This window comes from Pteronotus mesoamericanus, unplaced genomic scaffold, assembly GCF_021234165.1.
Source record: "Pteronotus mesoamericanus isolate MK-2021 breed Mesoamerican mustached bat unplaced genomic scaffold, CSHL_Meso_final contig_82, whole genome shotgun sequence".
Lineage (NCBI taxonomy): Eukaryota > Metazoa > Chordata > Mammalia > Chiroptera > Mormoopidae > Pteronotus > Pteronotus mesoamericanus.
Window position 1 is genome coordinate 21,328,679 of NW_026555265.1, and position 26,455 is coordinate 21,355,133.

The 26,455-nt window shown below is 36.3% G+C and overlaps 1 protein-coding gene across 1 annotated transcript in view; it reads right to left on the reverse strand.

The window, feature by feature from the left end:
- ROBO1 (roundabout guidance receptor 1) overlaps positions 1 to 26,455 on the reverse strand; it is a 390,902-nt gene that overhangs the window by 40,431 nt on the left and 324,016 nt on the right. The window contains exons 14-19 of the mRNA XM_054585231.1: positions 21,332 to 21,453; positions 19,013 to 19,244; positions 17,968 to 18,089; positions 14,091 to 14,262; positions 9,870 to 10,067; positions 4,293 to 4,335 (exon numbers count right to left, since the gene is read on the reverse strand). Coding sequence (XP_054441206.1) covers positions 4,293 to 4,335; positions 9,870 to 10,067; positions 14,091 to 14,262; positions 17,968 to 18,089; positions 19,013 to 19,244; positions 21,332 to 21,453 — 889 coding nt within the window. The remainder of the gene's footprint in view (positions 1 to 4,292; positions 4,336 to 9,869; positions 10,068 to 14,090; positions 14,263 to 17,967; positions 18,090 to 19,012; positions 19,245 to 21,331; positions 21,454 to 26,455) is intronic.

Sequence of the window (26,455 nt, forward strand, 5' to 3'; positions counted from 1 at the left end):
GGGGGTCTTTTTAAACTAACAATCTCCAGGCTATGTTTATTCATTTAAGATGGTCTAGTGTGCATAAAACAGATTGCTACCCAACAATAAGAAATGAAGCAGAGGCAAAACACAGTGCTAGCTACAGTGATTGATATGTGTCTAAAGTATTATATAATGTCACCATATATGAGATTGTCATATAATATGTTAATTGTTAAATTTTGATGTGAACATTCTTGAGTTTTGCATATTTCTTCCCTAGCTTCAAAAAGACAATATTATCAGGGAAAGGAAGACACAAGGGCTTATTAAAAAAAAAAAAAATTCATCCCATTTATATTAAGGGGATAGATTTATGTCACAAAGGAAAATAGGGCAAAGGCACTTAAATAATTGTGTGGCAGTTACCTTCAATTTCCCTGCTCCTCTTTTTACTCCACGTATTGTGATCACTTACTCAAAATCAAAACAAACAAACAAATAAAACCCACACCTATCTGTATACCTAAACCACAAAATAAAATATTATACAGGGTCCAGGGGCTGGGAAAAGAGGGGGCCTGGCAGTAGCAGCTGCCTGTAGGCTGTCTCCTCTTTCTATGGATTACTTGAAGGAGCTTTGAAGCCAGGAAGAAGGAAGGACAGGTCTTAGAGTGGCCAATATTTAAAGGGAAGCAAGCCCTAGCTCAGTTTCTTTCTTACCTCCCATTGCCAGGAAAGGTGGTGTTAGCATTTTCCACCTGATTAGCCTGATTTCCCTACTCCCTTTTTAGGCTTTCTTTGCTTTTTCCTGGTTTATACTCTCTGGTTTTGAGTAGGGTTTTGTTTTTCTGTGTTTTTGGTTTTTTTGTGTGTGTGGGGGGGGAGGTGACTGGGATGATTGAGGTAAGGAAAACAAATTACAGAACAACTACTTAATATTTCCAGTATCCTGTGGATTATATAACAAGTCCTTTCTCTTTTTAAGTTGAGAAGTCTCTTTGCTGACAACAATCCTCATTTGCACTTCTGTGGGAATAGCTAAATTTACAATAATGAAAACTAGAGGGGATTTCAAGCTATACCACCTTCTTTATTGCAGGGAAATGTATAGCACCTCAAATTTTCTCTGAAGTCATCAAAGACTGAATTTAGGTCCTCTGACATTCATGTTTTTTCAATCACTTACTCCTTCCTTTTTAAGATACTTTTTGATGATTATCTTTCAAAGATCAATAATACATGCATTGAATTTATTGAAGTAATTCAACACATTAAATATTGCATTACAAAAAGTCATGCATTTAATTATTGATTAATAAATTATTTAGCGATTACACTCCAGCATCTGATAATTGACTGTGAGAGGCAATCATATAAATCAAGAGTTGGCAAACTATTTCTGTAAAGGATCAGATAGGAACCATGGTAGGCTTTGTAAGCCATATATTTTTCGTTGCATCTACTCAGCTCTGCCACTGTAGTGGAAAAGCAGTCACAGACAATCTGTAAACAAATGAGTTTGGCTGTATGCTTGCAAACCTTTACATACAAAGCTGAATTTGGCCCAATGGCCATAATTTGCTGTCCCCCAATATAAACAAAATATAGTTGCATGATCTCATATTAAGTATTTAACTGTAGTATTTACAGAGCACAAAAATGTTCATGGACGATGCAGGAGGCGAACCTCAGTAAACTGGGACGTGCAGGGGGGACACATTCCAAGGTGATGTAATAACATATATGGGAGAATCCAATATTGGCAAGAGGCAGGGGGGTTGTAGGTTGTGGCACACAGAGGGGTGAGGTGGACCCGCAAAGCCCTAGGGGTTGTGGACTTCCTGCTTTACGCTGAATTTGGATTTGACATTTTAAATATGGCGGGTTCCACTGAAAATGGGATTTTTCCGCCGCTCAAAGACATGATCATATGCATTTCAAAATATCACTCTGGCTCCAACAGGCAAAAGAAATTCACAGGAAATAGTGTAAATGAAGATAGATGAAGGCAGGACTGCTGAGAGCTTTTGTAACCGATTAGGCAAGAGAGAACAAGTGCTTAAAGTGAAATAAAGTAGTTACAGTGAAGGGGGTAAAACTTAGGATCAACAAAAAGCAGAAATGGAAGAGGGAGGAGCATGACCGGGACATTTTGTGTTCCGTGCCACTAAGCAAATGAAGTAGGGGGTTCGGTGATGGCTCAGAGAGTCTGAGATGCCTGAGGCAAGCCAGCGCAGGGTGGACATGAGAGGAGGGCGTGCAGAGTTTGGTTCACTGCTCATGCTCTTACCACACTGGGTCATGAACATATATACATGGGCCCATACTCACAATGGCTAGAAAATAAGGCCTCTTCCTAATGTCCTCCTGACCCCTCATATCCTGTTCAATTCTTTCATTATCTCTCCACGGCTAGTACAATGGAGTTAGTTTTTAATGTTTATTATTTATCTCCTATCTCTTCCATTAAGTGTAAGGGCCATGTAGACAAGGATTTTTACTGACTTTGTTCACTGACATGTCTTGAACAATTAGAAGAGTGCTGGTCACATGTTAGGAATTAAATGAATAGGTTTGGTTAATAAATACATTTAAAATTGTGTATGTAACTTATTTTGAGCACTGTATCAAAGATCTTTACTTAACTGCTGTTTCTGTAGCATTTCAGCACCTTTTCTATCTCATTTGGTAAAAACATGAGATGATTTCTGTTTGGTATTTGAAATAAACCAGTTTCATTGCTACTCTGTTTTTAGATTAAACGGTTAATTTTGTATGGTGATACAGTGGGCTTTCCAAATGGAAAAGTATTTCAGGAACTTTGTAATTTTCCAGCCTTGTCATAGAAAGGACCATTTGGTACCTATGGGCCCCTGCGATTATTCCGATTTGATAATTTGGTCTATCCAGTTGTAAATTCCTTTACAGCAGAAACCAGACTTGTATTGTGCATGTGTGTGAGTGTGTGGGTGCTCATCTGTGCCTGTGTCTATGCACAGAGAGGCTAGTGCAGAAAATCCAGAAGCTGCTCAATAAGCACTTTCATATGCTTTGATTAATGAAAAATCTGAAGTCTGTAGTCATGCATAGACACTGGTACGGAGGTGGTTATATCATCAGGCTTTCCAGATTCATTCACGAGAGAATGTCCTCCTGCCAGAAGCGGTTTCATGACTGTCTGGGCTATGATTTAGATGGAAATCCCCTGGATGCAAAAACACGCCCTGATTTAATTCCTAAATCAAGTGGATTTATTTCTTATGAAGACCTCCCTAGCTTTTGGATCTTTCAGAGTCAGGCTTTGTTTCGCAGGTATGAGAACAGGAAGCTAGCTGCAGGAAGGAAGGATTAGTGCTCGTTGCCATACACGTACAGCATTGGTTAAACGTAGTCGACATTTCCTTTTAAATCACTCTTTGTCACGTACTAAATTCAGTAATTTTGTATCAGACGATATGGTCTTTGGATTCAGGAATAACATCTTACTTATTTTTGTCTTTTCCAGTAGCAACCACATTATCCAGCTGTACAGAGCAAGACAACCAGTAAGTTAATTGAACTTTAATTATAGAATGGTTTTGGTTGGAAGACTTTTTCATATACCTTAAGCAAAATGTTATTTTTTTTTTAAATCAAGTTATTGTAGAAAATCCCAAAGCTTGGTTCATATAACTTATAGTTTATTTCAGACCCTTTAAGCTGCCTGTCATGTTTAAAGGGTATTTGTGATTCCCTGTGAATACATTAACGTTCACTGAATAATAATTAACAAAAAATCATAAATATAGGACTGAGGTTCATTTTAATGAGAGAAAAAAAAAGCTCTGTGTTAATAAACTACCTAGATTTCTTTTTTATTTCAGCGTATTTTCCTGCACATGGACAGCTGAACTATGCTGAATTCATAACAAGAACAAACAAACATAACCTACAATTTATGAACAAATGCTGTGTTCAGCAGGTTTTCAAATGAACACTTTTTCTTTGATAGTATCTGTTAACTAGCTATATTTCTTAATCTTCATAAATGCCATCACTTAATTACTTTAAGTCCTTTTAATCATCTGCTAAATCAGCAAGTCTGTCTTTCCCAGTTCAAGTTCTCCCTCTGGTGGTCGATGATTGAGATGCAACAGCTCCAATCAGCTGTATTTGTGTGTAAACAAGCTTGGTGCCTCAGCACAGTGGAATGGCGTATTTCTGAAAGATTTGAACAAATTCCACCTTTAAATTAAACCTTTTAGGCAAAGATAGAGATGTCATTGAGGAAGACAAGAAGAAATATCTGGAATTGCCCTTAGGATCTACAAAACAAGCAAGATAATTACCTCCCTCCACTGCTCACAGCTTCGCCTCCTCTCTGATAAGTTACTAGAATGTTACAAAACAAAAAAGAAAATTAATAGACATGTTTATATTTTACATCAAAAGCTAGTACATTTATGAGCATCTTTCTAAGTAAGAATGCATTCTCCCTTTCTACTTAGAAGCAATATAAACACCATCACAGGAAGTAGCAGATGTCTAATTCAACTAGTATTTTTTTATCATTTTATAGAATTACATATAAGTTACTCTTATAAATGTGCCCACAAGGTTGAGAACTAAGCAAAGGCAAACTTTGGTACATTTTTATTAAATATAACTGTCACACATTTATTTATGCATTTGCATTCCCATAGATTTATATTGTGAGTTTATTATTAGATCACATAACTTTATGAGTTCCACTTAAATTTGGTGGAAATCCCTATTATACTATTTTCCCATAAGTATGAGTACCAATATGACAAAGATAAATGTTAAAATAAACCTTTTCTCCATACACAAAGATGTATGTATGCCAAGTTGTGACTATCAATTAATGCAGCCTGTTTTTATTGTGGTTTATTGGAACTCTTCTTGTTATATTTTCATCAGACATGTATATAGAGTAAAATATATATTTTAATGCTCTTGAAAGCATTCTCAGCTTAATAAATTATGGGTATAAAAATTTAGCCATAACAAAACAAGATTTGCACATAGGCACGGGGTTAAGAAGATTAGCTTTTTTGTAAATACAGACACATTTTCTAAGAAGAAATGTGTTTCTAAAAGCTGCCAAATTCTGCGACTTAGAAGAACTCCAAACTGGGAGTCTGTTAAGGAGAGATAACTGCTTCCAGTGATTATAATAACTGGATTAAAAACGAGGAGGCAAGACCATAGGTATGTCTTTTACTAGAGTGATGTGAGAGAAGAGGACCCACTTTGAAAGAAACCGAATAGGACAGAACATGAGGTTTCTGACTTGGGAAAATGAAAAGTTTAATCTTCACATGTGCTCGATTATTTTTGTTACCTTCGAGAATGTTGATTGTATGAACAGAGAATTGAAAGGGAGAGAAATTTTTGTTGGAAAACCTCAAAGCTTAAGTTAAGGGGAAAATGCACTGCCAAGTATGAGATAATCAATAAGATCATTAACATGTTAAATCATGCTGCAGGTAGACACAGTGTGTCTATCTAATGAAACACATGCATACAAGGCTAATGTGCAATGTGGAGTATGAATAAATAACTGCATTAAATGGGTGAAAAGCGACACCAACCATTTCTGCTTCAAATGCATGCCTGACATGAGTAAATGAAGTATTGTATTCCATTTAAATCCTTTCCCCCAACTTACTGCAGAAAATGAAATAAAAACAGAAACACAATAGTACAACACATGCCAAACTAACAAAGGAAAGGAGGGGGGGTAAGTGCAAATATATACCTGTTGGTGTGAAGGTAAAAGACGGGACTGAAAATCAAAACAAAATATAAACCAGTTATTAAGCTGAAGAGAGAAAGGGAACATATCACATTAGTATAAATCAAGCAGACAGCTGAACATAAAACAAATGTAAATAACTAAGCCAGTAGTTCTGACATTCTGATATATGAATAAAAGTAAATCCGAGGTTAAAAAGAGAAGCTTGTCTCTACAAGTACCATTTTGAAGTGTCTGACATTCTCTAGTACGGAGGGAAATTGTGCTGGGTTAGCCCATGAATGACCCTGCATTTGGTAACACAGACTCAGCTCATGGCTGTAGTACAAACAGGACTCCTCTACTATAAATCATTTCCAAATATTGGATGATAGATTCTTAAACAAGTATTGTCAGGGTCTTGCTTGAACCTTATCTAGAAATCTGAAAGTAAATGCTTATTAAAGTGGACTAATAGATATGCCTAAATATTTGTCGTGAAGAGACAGAGACAGAGATTGAGGGGAGAAGAGAGAAAGAAAGGGGAAGGAAGCAGGAAAGGAAGGAAGAAAGGCAGATTGGGAGAAAATAAGAAAGGGAGACAGAAAAAGGGAAGGAAGAACTGGAACAAAGAGAACCATAAAACAGAAATCTTTCACTGCCAATGCCTGATATCTTGTTATACAAACAGTGTGATGTTGCATTTTTATCATCAGAGACATTTGTGAAAGGACAGAGAAATGGGGAGCTTTAAACTTTAATTTCTGTGTTTTAGTTTATGTTTAGAAGCTTTGTAGGAGTAGGTTGAGCTGTTTTTTTTAATGCCACAATCTGGAAGCTAAACAATAGAACAATAACACCCTCTGAAAACCTTCTCTCTGTAGTTATAAATCTTAATCTAATCAATAATGCCTGGAATTGAACTGCAGACCTCAAAAGTAGCAGCCTTGCCTCCCCCATTTTCCCTATCTTCTCCCATTGCTGGGTGTTGGATAACACCAGAGCATTTTCCATGTAATTTCATAGAGAACGGAGGCTGACTTATTTTCCAAGCTCTTCACACTGCCTGGTGAGGAAAGCAAGGGAATCTACATTATTTCTTGAAGACTGAAGTTTGCTTTTAAGAAATTCTTCAAACATACAAACTGTAACACTGATTTGCTAATGTGGATCAAAAGCTGCCAAAATAAATGTATTTTCCACTTCACATTTGAAACTGACTTTAGGATTAGAGCTTTGGGGGATGCAAACTGGAATGCTACAGCATCCTTCATAATGGGCAAAACCACTTTATCTCTGGGCATATTTGACAGAACAAAAACAGAAACCTCAGTGCTTGTACCTGATTTATACACTGGCCTTCGTTTGCAGCATCCCTGTCTTAAGAAGGTATTGTTTTCTTTCAGTAAGGTCTTTTCAGAGAGTCGGTGTAATTTAGCTACATTAAAAAAATTCAGAGCAGTAGTAACAAGTCTCCATAAAAAAAAATCAAATAAATAAATAAATAAGGTACATTAGAAAGTAAAGCTATTCAGGCAAGAACAGAGTGCTTGAACATTAATTTGCAGTCACAAGGACAGAGGAAAAATATGAAAGGTCCTTGCCAGTACTCCTAGCTCCCTGCTACCCCAGTTTAAGGAATGGGGGTGAAAAGAGGTTGGGCTGAGAGAAATTTTTTCAACATATATGCCAAAGAAAAAATTAATCCCAAAGCTCTCAACAATATAATCCACTGTTTTTACCCAGTGATGCGGGCGCATTGTGTGAATACATGTGGTTGGGGTACCAGGTGTTACAGCAGAGGAAATGCCTACAGATACACGTGGCGGGGGGAGAATGCACCTTATCACCCAGTCCCACTCTGACTCGATGGTTTCTAAGTCTATAGGCTCTTTTGTATTTATTTCTTTAAAATACTTCACTTCCTTTTTTTTTTTTTTTTTTTAATAAATACCCGTGTTGTTTTTGACAGACGATTTAAGATTTCAGGATGCATTTTATTTTTTTAATTTCATAGAAACAGAATTACGAAAAAATGCCAACAAGGCAAAATGAAGAAAGCAGAATCAAAAGCTCACCAATTACATTTGTAATTATGTTCTATGAGTTCTGCTTAAACAAAAGCTAGTTAAAAGGACAATGATATTAGTTTAACAGGTTTTGCAGAAAGGGCACATAGGCATTTGCCAGCATGCTTAAAGAACATTAGTAAAGGAAAAGAAACATTTCAGAAAGGAAGATTTTCATGTCACATATTTAGATTTCAAGACAATATAAAGCATTAAATTATTGTAACTACACGGCTATAGCCCTTCGTGGCAATAAGAAATACAGGATTCCTGGAGAATTCAAGAGACTCTACATCTATATGCTAATTAGTAACTTTTTCCTCATTCAAATCAGATTTTAAAACACAACACCCAGCATTCTGCTCTGCTCCTTCCAGCTCCACAACACAGACACCCCCAATCCCTTCTCTGCATTGTTCCTTAGTGAAAGGTCATTCTACGGTGACACGTGTGCCTGACATTGCTCTACTCTGTATACATGATGGGCACCAGTGCTCTTTGTGGCAACATCTATGCCCTCATTTTACTTCACCCCTAGAGTGGGCACATACCTGAAAAAGAAAACACTGGCGGATGATGATACTAAGGGCAAGGTATGTACATGAAAGGACGGCTGGGTAGCTGCAGGCAAGACGCACACTGACCCATTCCTACCGCAGCGGGGAGGGATCTGCGTTGACTTTTGCCAAGACCCTTTGTGACTGGAGTACAAATATTTCAAATTGCTATTCCAGGTGGTTTTATAAGTATATAGGGATATTCTAACCAGCACTACAAACTCTTGCTTTGCCATTTCATTGGTCAGGGAAATGACTTGGCCAAGACATGTAAGAAATGTTCGCTGAGGAAATATGCAGACATTTTATTTTGTTTCTTTTTTTAAGGTTGGTGATAAAAAAAGTGAGAATGTGTTTTTGTTAATTCTCTTTAAATTTGCATTGTGGCAAAGCAAAAGTGTCTTAAGTCAAGGCTCTGTAACTAGGGTGAATGTATAATTTGTCATATAAACCAGAGCAATGTTGAGAGCAAAATGAACATTATAAAAATTTAGTTGGACTAAACACATAAATTGGGACTGTTCCCTAAAAACTGGGACTCAGAGCCACCTCGCTCACAGCCCAGGTGTGAGGACCAGAACTGATCAGTGTACTTGAGAGTAGGGGGAAGATTATCTGTCTGACAGTGTTAACAAATCTCCTCTGAGAATAAAAAAATACAAATAATCAATCTACAGACTTTCGAGATATGTAGCAAAGGTGTCTGCGATACCTTGGCATATTTAGTTCATCCACAAAATTGTAAATAATAGCAGGCAAGTAAACTTTATCTTCTAAAACTATAAACATATTTTTAACAAAATCACCATCGCTAATTAACAGCATATACATAGTCAGTTCTGCAACTTTAGACATAAGAAAAAAGTACTAAATCTCTTCTCTCTGTAATGTGAAGGACCTCATTCAGTCACACATTTCATATTCACTAAAAAATGATACACTCAGAGAAGGGAGGAGGGAGATAATGGTGGAAAGAAGGGGAAGGGACTAGACAAAGCGTGGGAATTAACTATAGGAGTTGGGTGGGGTGGTCGGAGGGGGGCAAAGAAGGAAAAACTGGGACAACTGAAATAGAATAACAAAAAAAGGATTAAAAAAGAGAAATGACTACTTCATACATAATGAGAAATAATCATAAAAATAATGATTTTACAACTCTCTTTAGCTTCACAAAAGCAATGCCACCTTAGAGCTGTGTGGAACAGTTTGAGGCTTGTTTTTATAATTTTTGGAATAAGTAGATTAACAAGTTTGCTCGAGAATATAAAGCAAAAAAATCATTCCGTAAGAGAACAAGGGAATGGTAGAACAACCAAGGGCAGACCTACCTGGGAGAAACGTATTTTAAAGAACTGGGCCTGAAACTGATATGCCCTGTTGGCAGCGTTGCTCCTCAGCATGAGTTAATATGTAGATATCACAACAAAATAAAAAATAATTTAATACAGGACATATATATAATCCTACATAACTTGGATCACAGAGGAAAATCAAGAGTTATGTCAACATAATAAAATGTGAAAACCTTAGGAAAGCGAATACCTTTTCTGATACCTGCGTAGGTACTTGTCAGCCCATTTCTCTTCTTCCGATGTCGGTAGAGCCAGATGCTGAAGACCATGAGGATGATCCAACAGGCCGCCCCGATCCCTGCGATGAACGCTGGCTGCTTCACCACGTCGGAGATCTGCTGAGCAAGACTGACTTGGTCTTCGGGGGACACGGGGTTTCCGTGGGAATCTGAAAAGCCGTCGTTTGAGTGATTTGGTTTTAAAAGTCAAGAAGACAACGAACTCATAGCTTACGTAATATAAAATTGCCATCACTATTTTGTTAATTTTTGGACAATGGCTTGTTTTTCAATGTGCTACACCAGCATTTTCAGTTAAAACATTTCATGAGATGATTTTCAGCAAAATTATACTCATTTATTTTAACTCAAAACATATATTACTTTATGAAATATATTTTAAAGCAAAGGCAATGGCACAGAATTTCCATTTTGTACTCCAGAAAACTCTGCAGCTCATTTCTTAGATTACTGTAAGTTTCACGGGAAAGTGCTGAGATAAACACAAAAGTGCAAATCTAAGAAATGAAATATTTTAAGGCAAGTATACAAATAAGGATCCTAAATAAGTATAAAAATGATAAACATTTTCTCAGACTTCTATAGGAACCCTCAATTATATGTTCTAAAAAAAGATAAGTAATGAAATTTTATTTCCTGTGTAAGGCAGCTATTGGAGAAAAATGTGTCGCATCTCCCGTCACAAAGCGCGCATGCAGGCGCACACAGACTGCCTGCTAAGACTCTTAACTGCCTTCAAAACACATTATTTGAACCTATATTCAGGAGGGCCCGTAAAATTCAAGATTATTCAAAAACAATTAAAAATATGACAATGTTACCATTGAAAGAACTATAAATAATCTTTCTTTTGAAATAATAACCATGGCCAACAATAGATATAGAAGCATTAAATATAGACAGGAATTATCAGGTTTTATGAAGAGTCAAAAAGGCTTATGTTTTCTGATAGCTATTTTGATTAAAAAATTAAACATGGAATTGACAGCTAATAAAATTTACTTATTTTACATTGATGTTCAGACCTACTAAGATATTAATTTTTCAAGTCCACCATTTCTTCAAGTCACGCAGAGCAGTTTGTAACGTCTGCTGCTGACTGGAAGCTGGTGCTCTGTTGTCAAAGTAACATCCTCCTTTGCTGGCACCGGGTGATGCCAACCCAGGGGATGGCCGAGGGGCAGAGCTCGCATCAGCGTCTGCAGTTCTACGTCCCTCCCTACCTCTGGCGCAACAAGGTGTCCGCCCATTTCTGTAGGATGGGGCTTTCTTACCATGGCTAAGTCGTTTGACTCTGATAACATTCTGCTAATTAATACAATCTGCTTTAAAATAGAAACACTTGGTCCATTCTAAGAATCCTTTTTTGTTCAGAAAAATAATTGGTATAACTCATTATGTATGAATAACATCCTCAAACAAAGAGAAAAAAGTCCTACAGGTTATTTTTTCTTATTACACATTACCCAATCAGACTGTGGCAGGAAAAATAAGCAGCATTCAATGGGTAAGGAGACAGCCTTAGGAAAGAAAATAGCACCCGTTTCTCTGTAAAATGGCTAAATTGCTACTTATGTTGTATGTGTGTGGTTTTTATTTATTTACTTTTCTTTCTTGAACAGAATTTGAGATTTCATTCTATGGAGGGTCAAGGTTGAAAAACCTATTTTCACAAGCAGTCATCTGCTTTCAACTGTTTGTTGACTGAAAGTTTTATTTCCTCTTCCAGACCCTTTTATCTATGGTTCTCCTAAGAGCACTTCATCTTCGGAAAGTTGGCCAAGCAGACCTATTCTTTTTATTCTTAATACATGCTTTATGTCTGCTAGGTTTATAGATTTCATGGTTATTTGTGCAAGGTTAAGTTGGGTAGCTTTGGGTTTTATGGAGAAAGACAAGAGAGGTTCCATGCAAGCGACCAGATGGGCTTAGCAGAATCAAATGTGGTGTGACTTGTGAATTAAAACTCTCACCCCGCTCTCAGCCTCTGTCTCACTGTAGCTGAGGCTATGTTAAGGTAGGAAAAAACTGGAACACATTTATAATTTCAAGAAAACCTATCTGACCCATAAATCTCATGATTTAAATCTTAAATAAATAAAATTGACATGGCCTTTTTTTCCCAATCTATTTTTGAAAACCCAGGACTACAAGTCTTATGCTATAAAAATAGGTAAATGACATCAACAATGTCCAGAGGTATCACAATGTAACTTGTAATTTCAATTTTAACAAGTCAATAGTGACGTTTCACAAAAGCTGGCAACTAATTGAGTAAAAAAGCCTATATTTAAACTGTTTTCCACCATATCTTACATAACACTTGGTCTATTCTAAAAATCCTGTAACATTGCACATTGCGTGAAATTTTGCAGTAAATGAACCAAAAATAAACCATGAAGCTATTTTCACTTAAAAGTTGTATATATAAGCACTGTTTAAAAATGTGCTAAATGTAAAAGGTAACCCAGAAAGCAAATTGTGGCCCACTGCTGTGGCAGAGACAGCAAGCTTTGCACTAAAGGTTTGACTGGGACTCCCATAGCCTGCAGTTGCTGGGAGGTACATGCTCTAGCCAGTGATTGCATTTTGTGATGTTTCCATTCATCTATTTGTAATCATGTGACTGAGCTCTGGGCAGGAGCCATGTGCGCCACCAAACCCTCCCACAGACTCTGTGCCCCAATACTTCCTTTCTGCTCACGCAGGGTCAACCCTGGAAGCCCTGTGTTAAAGAGGTCAAGCTTCATCATAATCGGATCCTCCATGTCTATTCGGAACAGAGTTCCTCCTCACAACCATGGGGCTTCAGGGGGACTTCACTGTGTTACACAGCGAAGGACCTGCAAATGTGTCTATTACAGCAGCTAGCACTGCCTTAACAATGGAACGTGAATAACAGTTTCCAAATCAAATGTAAAGTTTCTGAGGTGTAGCAATAAAGTTTATTCAAAACCAAATGTTTCTTAATATTGGTTGGAAATAATTTCTAGGACGTCATCAACATTATCAACATGCAAAAACACTATGTACCTATTTGTTAAGTATAAAGATCCATATATCTGATCCTTTTTCATAACTTAGCGACTGACATAAAATATTACAAATGTTTAAGTTCTGATGTGGGAAAACATGAAATTGACTATCTACTTCTTGGCACGTCTCATAATTTAAGTGTTTCCTATGAATACCTGCTTTCCTCTCCCCTTTCCATTTACGACAGTATTTTCCCTGGCAGAGGAGCTCTGCTGGTTTGAGTGTCGCCCCAATAGGCCAAAATTGTGGGTTCGATCTCTGCTCAGGGCATGCAAAAAGCAACCAATGAATACATAAGTGGAACAACAAATCGATGTCTGCCTTTCTGTCTCTAAAAAAAAAAAAAAAAATCAATGCATACAATAGCATTTTGTTTGCTGTTTTTGTTGTTGTTTGGCTTAGATTGTACTGGTAACCACTTCCGAAGTTGTATCTTATGTTCATGCCACATTGCTACTGTGAATTTTTGTAATGAAGGATTCTCTGTCAGTTTTTTCCCCATTCACCTAACTTTTGAAGCACACGCTATATTTAACTTCATAAATAATTAGCACATAACCATATTCCATTGCACCTTGACATCTCAATCTATGTTTTGTTATGAAGAGCAACTGCAATTTTAAACAGATGCAAAAATGGTGAATATACATTGTATATTGCTATAAACTTCTAATACTTTAAGTTTTGCATGGAAGTTTGTTTTATTTTAATCCAAACAACTATAATTTCCATGAAGGTGTAGATTTTTTGTTTTTTGTTCACTGAAGTACCTCTGGTGCTCAATTAACTGTATTTGTTGACTAGATGAAAATAATTTAAAAGGACAGGGTTAGGATGACACAACGTGACAGCCTTTTGCTTCAAAAATCATTCAGAATATGTGCGTGGATACATTTAAGTTTAGTTGTTATATATATTAAAGCCAATGCCATCATATCATAGTTACATTGTCACATTCCATATTTTATTCAACTTGCTACTGTGGCTCCATTTAAAAAGAAAAGAAAGAGAGAGAAAGAGAGAGAGAGGGAGGGAAGGAAGGGGGGAGGAAGGAAAGGCTGGGAAAAGATAAAAGAAGAATAGGCCAAAGGTAAGAATGATAGATGCTCTCAAACTGGACTTGCGCCAGCACTTACCTAACTGGATAAACTGTGGCTCGCTCTTCACCCCAGGCCCAGCCCCCGTGCTGGCTGCCACCTCTACACTGTATCGGATCCCAGGAACCAGAGAAGGAATGACCACAGAAAAAGTGGAGCCATCTACTGTCTTGTTTATATGGTAACGAGTTTCATTGCCCAAACACCAAACCTGTCAGAAGAACACAATCAATGTTAACCTGGACAATTATTTAAGTTAATGCAACAATCAACATAGCATGATGGTTTTAGACATAGTTCAGATCTATCATGAACCTAATATGGGGTGTTTCAAAGTCTGTTTTCCCTAGGATCTAGTTTTGTTTTTTAATTGTTCAGATACACTTGCCTCCATTTTCCTGCCACCACTTTCCCCTGCTCCAACCACCCCCAACTCCCATCTTCAATCCTTCCCCACTTCGGCTTTGTCCATGTGTCCTTTATACATGTTCTTTGATTTGACCCTTCCCTTCTTTTCCCCCACCCTCCATCCCTCTAGTTACTGTTGGTTTGTTTTTTTTTCTGTCAATGTTGCTGCTTATATTTTCCTTTTTGTTTGTTCTACTTATAGGTGAGATCTAAAAAGACCCTTCAGGAAAGACTCGTGTCAGTAGGACCGTCAAGACCTCTTTAATTTTACATGTACTTTTAAAGCATTATAGAAGATGAGTCCAAATTTTTGCTTGAAGATACTAGTTGCTATCAGCTTATATCATTAAACACACACACACACACACACACACACACACACACACACACAGAAATAGCTGTGTATATCCAGATAAAGAACAATAACTTATCTACCATCACAGCATTTGCATTCCTACTGTGGGCTAGGTGTGACACTAGATGACCAGATATCACAATACGAAGATGAGGAAGAAACTCCGAGTCTAGTATTGGACTTCAGCAGTTCTTTGGGATCAAATTACCTGGTGCTATTAGTCACATCACCTTTTCTATCAAAACCAAGAAGCAGCTGATTTAAAAAGAGACAGAGCTTCTGAGTGATCTAACATACTTTGCATAAGTATGTTAATTAAAACAGAGACAGATTCATAGGTGGAGAACAGATGACAGCGAGTGGAGGCGGTTAGGAGGTGGAGGGATCGAGTAAAAAGGAAAAAGGACTCGCAGACATGGACAGCGGTGTGGTGACTGATGTGGGGAGGGGGGCATAAGGGGACTGAATGGTAATGGGAAAAGTATAATAAAGGGATTGATTACTAATAAAAAAATAAAATAAAAGAGCAACAATAAAAATAAAATAAAAATAAAGCTAAACATAAGAATTATCCTAAGACTTTACTCAGCCTATGATATGCTGAACTATTAACAGAGAAAATTAGCACACTGATCTTGTATTTAATAACTACAGTTATCTAGTTAGCTATCTAGTCTTTGATAACTTATGAGATCATAAATAGCAAAACATTCTTGTAAGAAAATTACTGTATATCTCATTAAATTTGATAATGACATTTATGATAGAAAATTATTTTCAGGAAATAAAGACTTCTGAACTGCACTATAATTCTTCATTTAAATGTCACTAAAAGGTTATTTAACCATAGGGTGATCTTTGGCGATGTCCAAAGACGTGGATATGGTGTATGACAGTGCTTGGACTCAGTTTCCCCCAGAAAATGATCCCCGGAGTAGTAAACCACACCCTGTATTCTTTGTGTCCTCGAGCAAGATGTGGGCTTAGCTTCAAGTAGCCTGTTGTCTAAACTGTAATAGGAAATGGGATTTCAAATAAATCTAAGAATATCAGTGTCTTCTACCACAAGGGTAATAACCTTGATTTTTTATCTTTGAAAGTTAATATTATTTTAATATAATTTCAATGCATAACACCAGCAAATGGTCAAATTCTATACCAGGATCTGGCCATTTGGAAATAAAGAGCCCTTTGTGATTCCCATCACCCCCTCCCCATTACATTACGCAGCTGAACCAAAGCCACAAACTGATTTTGTACCAGTAAATCAGGTTCTGAAAGGCATTTTATTATTTTAAATTGACCATGAAGTTAAGTGAAATTCACCCTTTCGCATTTCTTTAAGAGAGAAATGAGTTTTGACTCTTAGGGGAAAATGCGTACATTACACAATTTTGCTTGAGAGCTGAGACATCACCTCATTTTAAAGCCCTAAAAATCTTTATAACAGTTTATTTTTATGAACTGAACCATAGTATCCTGACTCTCCTAGTATTGAAATAAACTTGAAACTCATGAGAAGGTACTTAAAAGAGTTGAGACTCTTACTTTTCAATGATTCGATTACACTAGAAGATCTAATTTAAATTACCTTAAAACAACCATAATTCATTTATGTATTTAAGTATTGTAAATACTTTTTAAAAATTGCCCTTTAAAAGTGCACACAAGCTTTGTTTATTTTTAATTATTTAAAATTAATAAAATTATGTCTAAAATTAAATGCAGTATGTCTAGGTATTATGCAAGTTATTTGCTACGCAAAAGAACATTTACAGTCTTTTGGGGGGCTTTAACAAAGAATGCACCTCAGAATCACCTAGGAAGATCCACCAAAATATATATGCACGGGTCCTATTAGAACTACTGAATCAGAATTTCTGAGAATGGTGGCCAGGCACCTAGATCTAAAAACTATGTCCACAAGTGATTCTGATGTAGCATGTAATTATCTGTACGAGGTAAATGTGTTCCCCTTCTAACTTTAGTTTCATATCATAGACACAGTATAAACTATACAGATCTATGAGATAATATACTAAGTATCATCATTTAGTTAGTAATTAGAAAAATGATCAGGTGTCAAGGAAATTTCAAGCAGTATCTAGAGAAATATTTGTTTTGCAATTAAAATTTTTTAGTATGTAGTGTGTTTACATAAGTATTGAAAACATACACAGAAATCTCTTTTCTATTGAGATTGTCCTGACTCAAGTTTATTTATCATAACTCATTAAGGCTATCCTATAATACAAATTCATTGATAGGATAAATGTCATGTCCCCGATTTAGTTTTTATTGTGCCTTAGCATGTTTAAAAACATTTGCACAGAATAAATCTATGTAAGACTCTCAACATTCAATGAATAGAGCCCATGTTTTTCATAGGTAAAAATAATTATGCAGAATCCTTAGACTAAATCACTTGACAATATGTCATATATTTTAAAAATTCATTTAAACATGCATAAATTTACATTGGACCACATGATTTCACTCACACGTGGAACCTAATGAACAAACTGAACTAACAAGCAAGCAAGAGACAGACTCATAGATAGACAGCAGGCTGACAGCTAAGAGGGGAAAGGGTAGGGGGTGGAGGGGTCGAGCAAAAAGGTAAAAGGACTCCTGGCCATGGACAGCAGTGTGGGGATTGCGGTAGGGTATCAAAGTTTATAGGTAAAAACTGATTTTCATACACATTAAATATGAATTTTTAATCAGCTTCAAAGTTCTAAAATTCCAAGCATGATAAAAAAAATAAAGCATACCATGTTTGATGGAATACAACTTACAGCCAAATTCATAGGGTACTATGAAATTCTACAAAAAATATATTTAATCTACTTTTCAGGGCAAAAAAAATATTTTTTTAGCATTTACAATTGTGATTTATGTAAAACTAGATAGACTTATATATTTTTTGATAAATTAGATTCTCTATTTTAAATTATTTTTTTTCAAATGGCTTAATAATTAGTATTCCACAATTACCGAATAAACAGGAAAGTGTTTTAAAAATAATTTTACATAATGCTATATTGACCAGCAGATGGCGCCAAATATCCATGCACAAGTTAACCAAGGTTTCTTTTTTCTTTGTAGGGTGAGAGAGACGTCCATCAGTAAATTGTTATATAGGTATTTTACCTTATACTCTTGGACCATTCCATTTTGAGTGTCTTCTGGAGGCGGCTGCCAACTAACAAGAATTGCAGTTCCATTTCCATCGTTCTTTGATACAGTTACACTTTGAGGTGGGGCACTGGGTGCTATTAAATTGTTTTAAAAAGTTGATATGAGTGCATTAGAGAACTCTAAAAGCAGACACTTAAAGTCAAACAATAACTATATAAAATTTATATCAATATATGCATATTTTAAAGATGTATTTCATCCAAGTCGGTATAGTCCCAAACTAAATTTTTCCTCAACACTGCTAACAGTATTGTTGCTGTGAATTTTATATAACTAACATTATATAGGTTATCTCCACAATAATTCTAAAGAAAAATCCTATTTCTTTCACCCTGTTAATTTAGTCCCATATTCTTTCTAAAAATGCTAAAAAGTCATCCATATTATTAACTATGTTGTGTCATTTATATGCTCAAAGTAATTTTAGGGAGCATTCTGGTTATTTTTAAAGAGTATAGCTGTGATATATAACATTTTACCTTTATTTGAATATTAATTTTTAATTTCCAGCTACAGGGTGGCCAACCATACTGGTTTGTCTAGAACTGAGGAGTTTCCAGGGACATGAGTCATAAGTATAAAATGCTTATGACCCCCAGAAAGTCATGGGCAAACCAAGACATTACTCACCTTCTTTACAAGTCATTACTCAAGATAACATTTAATAAATGAATGGAAAATAATGCAAAGGCAAGCAAATTGAAAACATTTCCATCTTTAAATGTGAATTTTATTTCTGATAAGTAGATATATCCTATATATGCCATCAAGCAATACGATGTTCACATCTGCACATTTTTGTATAGGTCTCTATTAAAGGAAGTATTACAGAATTTTGTCTTATAATTCTAATAAAACAAATTCTATTAGCAAAATGTAATGTTCAATAGAAAAAGACAGTTAATAATGTTGCTATTAACATTAAAAATTTTCAATTGAGTTAAAGCTTAACAAATGCACTGCAACACACAGAAATCACACACTTCATTCTACTTGCCTTCTTCCAGGGTTTTGGCAAATTTAATTTCACTATCTGCTCCTTGAAATTCATTAAAAAAAGGACGGGCCTTAATTTCATAGTTGACTCCCTTTTTGAGATCAGGGATAACCACACTATTTCTGGTTGGCGTCCTCACTTCAAAAACTAACCACTCTGATTCACCACGGTTGGCTCCAGATGGCCGATAAAGAACTTTATATCCTTGAATATACTGAGACTGTTGGTCCACCTATTAAAATGACAAATACAAATGTAATCATTAATATTTTTAGTGGTTTATTAGAAAGTAATGAAAATTCAATGTGACAGATTAAAAAGTATATATGGATTCATTCTGTGGTTTTTCCAGTTTACATAAAGTAGAATACTAAAAACAAATCTCTTATCTTCTTGTAATCTGTTCCTTTTTTCAGTTTAATGTGTAATATTAGATATTGATTTCTATGCTTCATTGCAGAAATGTAAGTCATCAAAACACTTCTGTGACAGGCATCTAGAGATACGTCTGTCTGTCAAGGTTTAGGGGGATGAGAAAATAAGATGTGTTTTACCATTTTCTAATTTTAAAAGCCTAAAAGCTATATAGACATGTGTATAAGTTAGAAAAAATAATATGCTAATGATAATATCATAAGTATCTTCATAATTAAGACTGTTTTTTCTGTCTGATACTGGTATAGTTCATTATTGCAGCATAGTAGAAAATACATGTAAAGATAAAAATTTTCTGTTTAAAGTGAGTCTACAGGAGGGATCATAAAAAATGATCACATTATATAGTTATTGGTGGAGAGTGAGCAACAGAGAGTGAGTTATTGAATAACTAAAATAACATATAGTTATTTATGTGTGTATATATGTCTATAGAGATAGATAAAATTATGGGTCTGTCCACAAAGTATCCAGCCATATACCATGAAAAATAGAGACATTTATTGAAGAAGTTACAAGACACAAGAAACATTGTACAAAGACAATGACATCTCAGTCCCCTTCAAAGGAGGCACCTTCGAAACTCACACAGTTCTTCCAGCATCTTTTCCATTGTTCAAAATACCCTTCAAAATCTTTGTTGGAATTGCTATCAGCTACCTTGTTGTATTTTCCTGAATCTCATTGATGGGTCTGAAACCTCTCCTCTTTCAAAGGTGATTTTAGTTTTGGGAAAGGCCAGAAGTTTCAGGGCACCACCTGGGTGATGTGATGTTTAGCCAAAAAACTGCACGAGGCATGATGCATGAGTGGGCACACTGTTGTGATGAAGGTGCCAATCACCACTTGCCCATAGCTGCTGCTGTTTTTGTTGTATTGCATGTCTCAACTGATGAAGAACATTGAGGTAGTACTACTTATTAATTTTTGGGCCTGGAAGGGCGTACCTGTGGAAAACATCTTCCCAATCAAAAAACACAATTAACGTGGTCTTGATGTTGCTGCGACTTTGCTGCACCTTTGGGTGTGGAGATCCAGGAGTCTTCCATTGGGATGACTGGGCCTTTGTTTCCAGATCCTAGCTGTAGACGCACAATTCATCTCTGGTTATAACCTCCTTGAGGAAATCTGGTTCATTGGTAGCCATTTGAATCAAGTCATTAGCAACTGCAGCACGATATCCCTTCTGTTCTGGTAGCAGAAGCCACAAAACAAGTTTTGCTATGACACATTTCATGCCAAGATCCCATGTCAAAATCTCAGGCAGAGCAGTTTTTGGAATCCCCAGATCAGCTCCTAGTTCTTGCACTGTCAGTCGCAGATCATTGTTGATTGCAGCCTATATACATTCAAGATTTTTAGGTGTTCTCCTTGTTGCAGGCCTTTCAGAACGTGGATCACTTTCAAAAGATTCTCAGCTATCTTTGACGTGCTTGTGCCACACTTTTATTTGTGCTGCACTCATTGCATCATCCCCAAAAGCCTTCTGAATCATCTGAATGGTATCCATGGAGGAACGTTCAAGCTTAATGCAAAATTTGATGCAGATTCATTGCTTTGCTTGCTCAGTCATTTTGAATGCAACAGCCACACAAGTACACATGTTCACTCAACAGCGTCTACTGCCCCCATTGACTAGTACAGTGAAGTCATCACTGTTCACACATGTGCACTCTAGTCCATTTTCCTTGGCTGTGAGGTAACAATGTCATACAAACCATTCTCATTATATTGATAATGGCTGGACTTTTTCTGGACAGACCTCATATAATTTTATTATCTGTTGTGCATAAATATATATATATTCACATACTAATCTAGTAGGAGTCACCTGGCTATTAAAACTTATTAAAGCTGTGATTAAATATTGCAACAATGACTCACTGTCCAGTGCACTTCAATTGAAGAGGAAGAAAGGATGGTCGGGTTGTGGAGGTGTAGCACAACATTTCCCAGTTCTCTCTGGACCTGCTTGTGGTCCACCCCCTGGCTTGTTGGGGGAACATCTGTAATAATCCAAGAAGACTGAGTCAGATTCTTAAACAATGTTACCAACTTGAGTGAAAGCATGGTGAAACAATCATTCATTGCCACTCTCAGAAAACAAGACTCATTGTGACTGTGAAGCCAACCTGGAATGTGGAATAAAATTGGAACAAAGTAACCTTTTTATTTGTAGCAGGAGGATAGGAAGGTATATAGATACAGAGGCAAAGATAACAACAGCAAACAGCAGTGTTTGAGAGCTCCTCCCACCATGTTCTGAGTGTTGTTCTTTTCCCCCTCTGAGGATGAGGAGCATAGCGCAAGCCCCTGAGTTTGTTATAAACTTCTCTGGTGATCCTAATTATACAAGAAAGAAAAGCGCCAGAAAGTGGAGCACAGTGGGTGGGTAATGAAAAAAGAGAACATAAGCAAAAAAGCAAGCACAAAAAGAAGTTGTTACATATTAAAAGAAGAACCTGGATGTCTTCCCAAATTAGGTATGTATGTTAAGAGCTATGATGGAGTATACAGGTGCCATCAGGAAAAGAGGACAGGCTAGGCTAGGCTAGGCTAGGGTCGAACAGATCTTATGAGAAAAGGGCACATATTGATGTTTTGGTTTAATGTAGCTATAGTGTCAAGGCAAAGAAGGTTTAACAGTTTTTCATCTCAAGGACACCAAAATTTTAGAAATAAGACCAAGAACACAATAAAAATTTTTTCCCCAACAAGAAAGGGTTTTTGTTAAACTGACTTAAATTGTTCAATAGAATTTGTGATTTCTACAGAGTTGTTCTAAATATAGATGTTTTGCTTAGTTTATAATAGTTCAGGTGAACATGGGGTGAAAAGGAGACGAAAATAAAATATTGTTTTGCATCCAGAATTCTCAGAGTATTGTGTCTTGGCACACATATTGTAGATTATTTACCATCCATAAACAACAGACACAAGAATTTTTAGTTTTCTGAATGATTAAGTACTTTTGAAGAACTGACTCTGGTAGATGGCAGAAACAGGAATGAAAAACGAGGCTGGTGAGCATCTCTGATGGAGTCCAGGGGAGGCAGGCAAATGGGAGAGATGATGGATTAAGTGCTATCCAACACTTTGAGAAATAATACCCTTAAATACATACAGCATATAAATTGAGCTTATAAATAAGCAAAATTAGAAAACTAAGATAATTTTGGCTTTTCATACTTTATCATGCTTTAGAATATATTTGGCTAATACTGGCCCTCGGGCTACCTATGATCACAGCCTAAAGGTAGGAAGCACTTGAGTGCCACTTTCTCCTCTCAGCCCTGTTTCCTTCCTTACTGTCTCATTTGCTCCTATAACTTCAGCCCCTTTTATCTCCAGGGTAAAAGTTACGTCCTTGGAATAAGGCAGACTTGGGCTTATACCCCAACTCAACAACTTTATAGTCTTCCACCATTGGGAAGATTTCTAAATTTCACTATTTTTTGTTCCTCAACTGTCAAACAGTAACATTTATGGAACCACTTCTGAGGACTGTGTTTGGTAAGGCATATAAAGTCCTTTCTGTGAGGGCAGAGATCTGGTCAACCCTTGTGGATCCAGAATACCTAGCACAGTGCCATACATACAGAATGTGCTTATTAAACTCTGGTTGAGTTAAAATGAATTAGTGTATGGAAAAGACACATTATGTCAGCATCTAAACATACTGCCATCCTCAGGGAATCTACTGCCTTCTAGGGAGTATCTTCAAACACGTACATAAACCATTTCAAAAAAAATCAACAACTATTTCATCACAATCCTTTATTCCTCTAGATTGAGACAAACTTGCCAGTTAATCCCTTTATGAAAATGACCAAGTTCCCAGGGCTAATGTAACCATTTTGATAACAGCAGTCTAAATTATTATTTTAGAAAATTTCCCATCAGAGAGAAAAATGGAAAATATTGTCTAATAACGTAATATTGAGAAGTTTATGACTCGGTCCTTCATTGTCCTTGTTCTTCTCCGCCACCTGGAAGAAATATATTCTAACATAGATGGTCTTTCCCAACATTCAGAATTCCACTTGGAGGAAATCTCAGGTAAGATTCTATCCAACTGCTCCCCTACTATGGGAATTCCTTATCCACAATCAGTGAGGGGGGATTATTCAGGCCCCACCTGTTATGTATGATAATGTTTCTTACCATCTATACCACATCTATTCTGTATATTTGGTATCTGTGTGCATATTCTTTAAAAAATAGGCCCCACAAATGCTGTGTGGACAGGATGTGTGCATGAAGAACAGGAGCAACAGTGGCAACAACCACCCTCCTCAGCAGTGACCAGCACCAGCCCTACTTGCCAGCTACTTATCTCCTCTTCCTTGAGTCATCAAATTTTACTTTGGGAAAACATTATGATTACTTTGTGACAAGGTTCTAACTCCAGCGTGATATGGGTCTACCTGACTCCTAACTGGACACTGTGCTCTTTATTTTTGCATCTCTTACTTTTGACACAGTTTGTTCACAGGAATATCCACTTGGGGATGACATTTTTGCAGCCATGTTGCAAAAATATTACAGAAATTATGCTTGCTCCTATGAATCAATTTTCAAGTCATTTCTGGATTATCTCTACCTCTGGCTCTTTCCCTGCTTGCTTATGTATTCTGGAGCCTCTAACTGTATTTTTTCCAGGTTCTCCCCCAGGTTCCTGCTCCAGAAAATATTAGCATGGCCCTCAGCTGGGCTTCACAGTATTTCAAAAGCAGTTTGAGAAGTAGACAATGAAATCTTCCTCAATTTTACTTCTACTCATTGGTCCTGTTTTGTTGCCTGAAACTAGAATAAGCATATCTTCTTCACATGGTAATCTCTCCAAACGTAAGGGGGAAAAAAAAGTCATGCCAACATTAACTTTACTATTTTGAGGGTTAAATCCAAGATCCTTGCATTTCTTTTCCAAAGAAGTGATTTTTGCCCTTCATGCAGCCCCAACAAGGATCCTCACTGTCTTCTTCTTAAAAGTCTACCTGAAAGTGTGGTGCCCAAAAGGAACACGTTACTCCATTCGTGATCTGACCCATTCAGACTGAACGAGGGAGATTACATGATCCAAACATAATCTGCTAATGCCAGCTAAGACTGCGTTTATTCTTTTGGCGACTGTATCACTCAGTTGGCCCACAAAGGCGTTTTAATTGACTGCAAACACTGAGGCCGTCTGTGGCCCGCCACCCTGACACACACTCACATGTGCTCCCTTTAAGTCTCATATCCTCGGTCTGTCCTTCCACAGTGAGGTTTTAAAACTTAAATTCAAGCACCAGACTTTTAAATTTGCTTCACCGACTTCTACCTTGTTAATGCTGGCCCATCATTTCAGTCTGTCTGTCTGTCTGTCTGTCTCTATTTAATTCTGATTTTCTCATTCATAATGCTAGCTGTCTTTCTCATTTTTATGATACCTGTAAATTTTATTAACCTATTTTATTTTTAGTCCAGAAGTCTAATAACAAAGTCTCATGCATAAAATTATTTTTAAAAAGTCTTGTATAATCATAAATTGATTAGTTATTTTAATCCTTGTCCAATCCTATGGAGTAGGTATTTTTAGCCCCATTATATAGAAGAGGGAACTGAAATGCAAGACTAGTTCACTCAGGGTCTTATAGCTAATATGCTAAGAAGCTAAAATAAAAAATTATTTGATTTTGAAATTGTATGCCTGTTTCACTATATTTCTAGAACTCCAGTCGACATAGTTATTCATGTACAAAGGTAAATTGATTAGAATAAAATAAAAATACTCAGATAAAATGTTAACTACATACTCAGTTACAAATAAAGATGCATATTACAAAATCATTCATATGAGTATATAAAAGAATAGCAGTTGTCAAAACTTCCACTTAAGAGTCTGCTAGGTAGAGACCAGTGTTCTGGGGACAGAAGTGGAAATTTACTTCACAGCTGTCATAGTTTCTGCATTCTTTACAAATGTGTATCTAATATTGAAAACCTCAAACTGCCTTAAGGCAGGCTCCAAAAGAATATTAACGCTTCTGGTGTGGTGACTCATAACAGCAAATAGAGGCATTTGGGTGTGTTGAATTCACACAGCAAGAGACAGACATGGGCATGTCCTACAACTCAGTTTGCTTTCTCTGTGAATTCTGAAACAAGAAGTCTTTCCAAAAAGATTGTTTATGCACTCGCTGAGGAAGAGAAAACATGCAGCACGGCTGGCAGACCCTTTTCCAAAACAGGAAAAATGTAGTTTAAGTCTCAGTAATTTTGTGAACCACTTGTTTCTGTCACTGGATATATGTTACAATTTTTTTTCTTTGGAAATGGAAAACTCAAGATAGAGAAAATAATTTTATGCTTCTAGTCACTGCCATCTAGAATTATCCATCTTTATTAATATTAGAGTAAGCATATTTTAATTGCAATGACAGTATGTTCTGAAAAAGGTAAAGGATGACTCAAATTCATCTTTTTTTTAACATATAAAAGTCCTCCTATTAAATTATTAAAATAAGGTGAGCAAATGGATGAATAGGAAATAATTTGTCCGTTGAAAACTAAAAATAATTTCTATTCACAAAAGACAATAAACAGCAATGTATCTAAAATGTGGTCCAAGTGAAAAACAAATGTTCCAATTTTGAATGTTTTAGAAACAGTTTTAACATGTTCATTTTTCTTTTCTGTTTATTTAACCTAAATTTGACCAAAATACACATGATTTACACTTAAAATTTTAATATATCACACTTACATAATCAACAATGAAAGACAAGTCAAACAACGTACAGACCTAAGCATTCTTCCCTATGCCTTTTAGGAGGAGGTTGGCTAGACAAAGGGATTAAAAACTAGACAAGCTTATCTTCCAAATATCTTACATTTGCATGATTTCCAGAAAGTATTACTTGTAAAATTTACACAATTTTAAATATAATTATTATATGATTAATATTTTATACCCATATACAACCATATTTAAAAACACAAAATTGAACATATAACACAAAAATA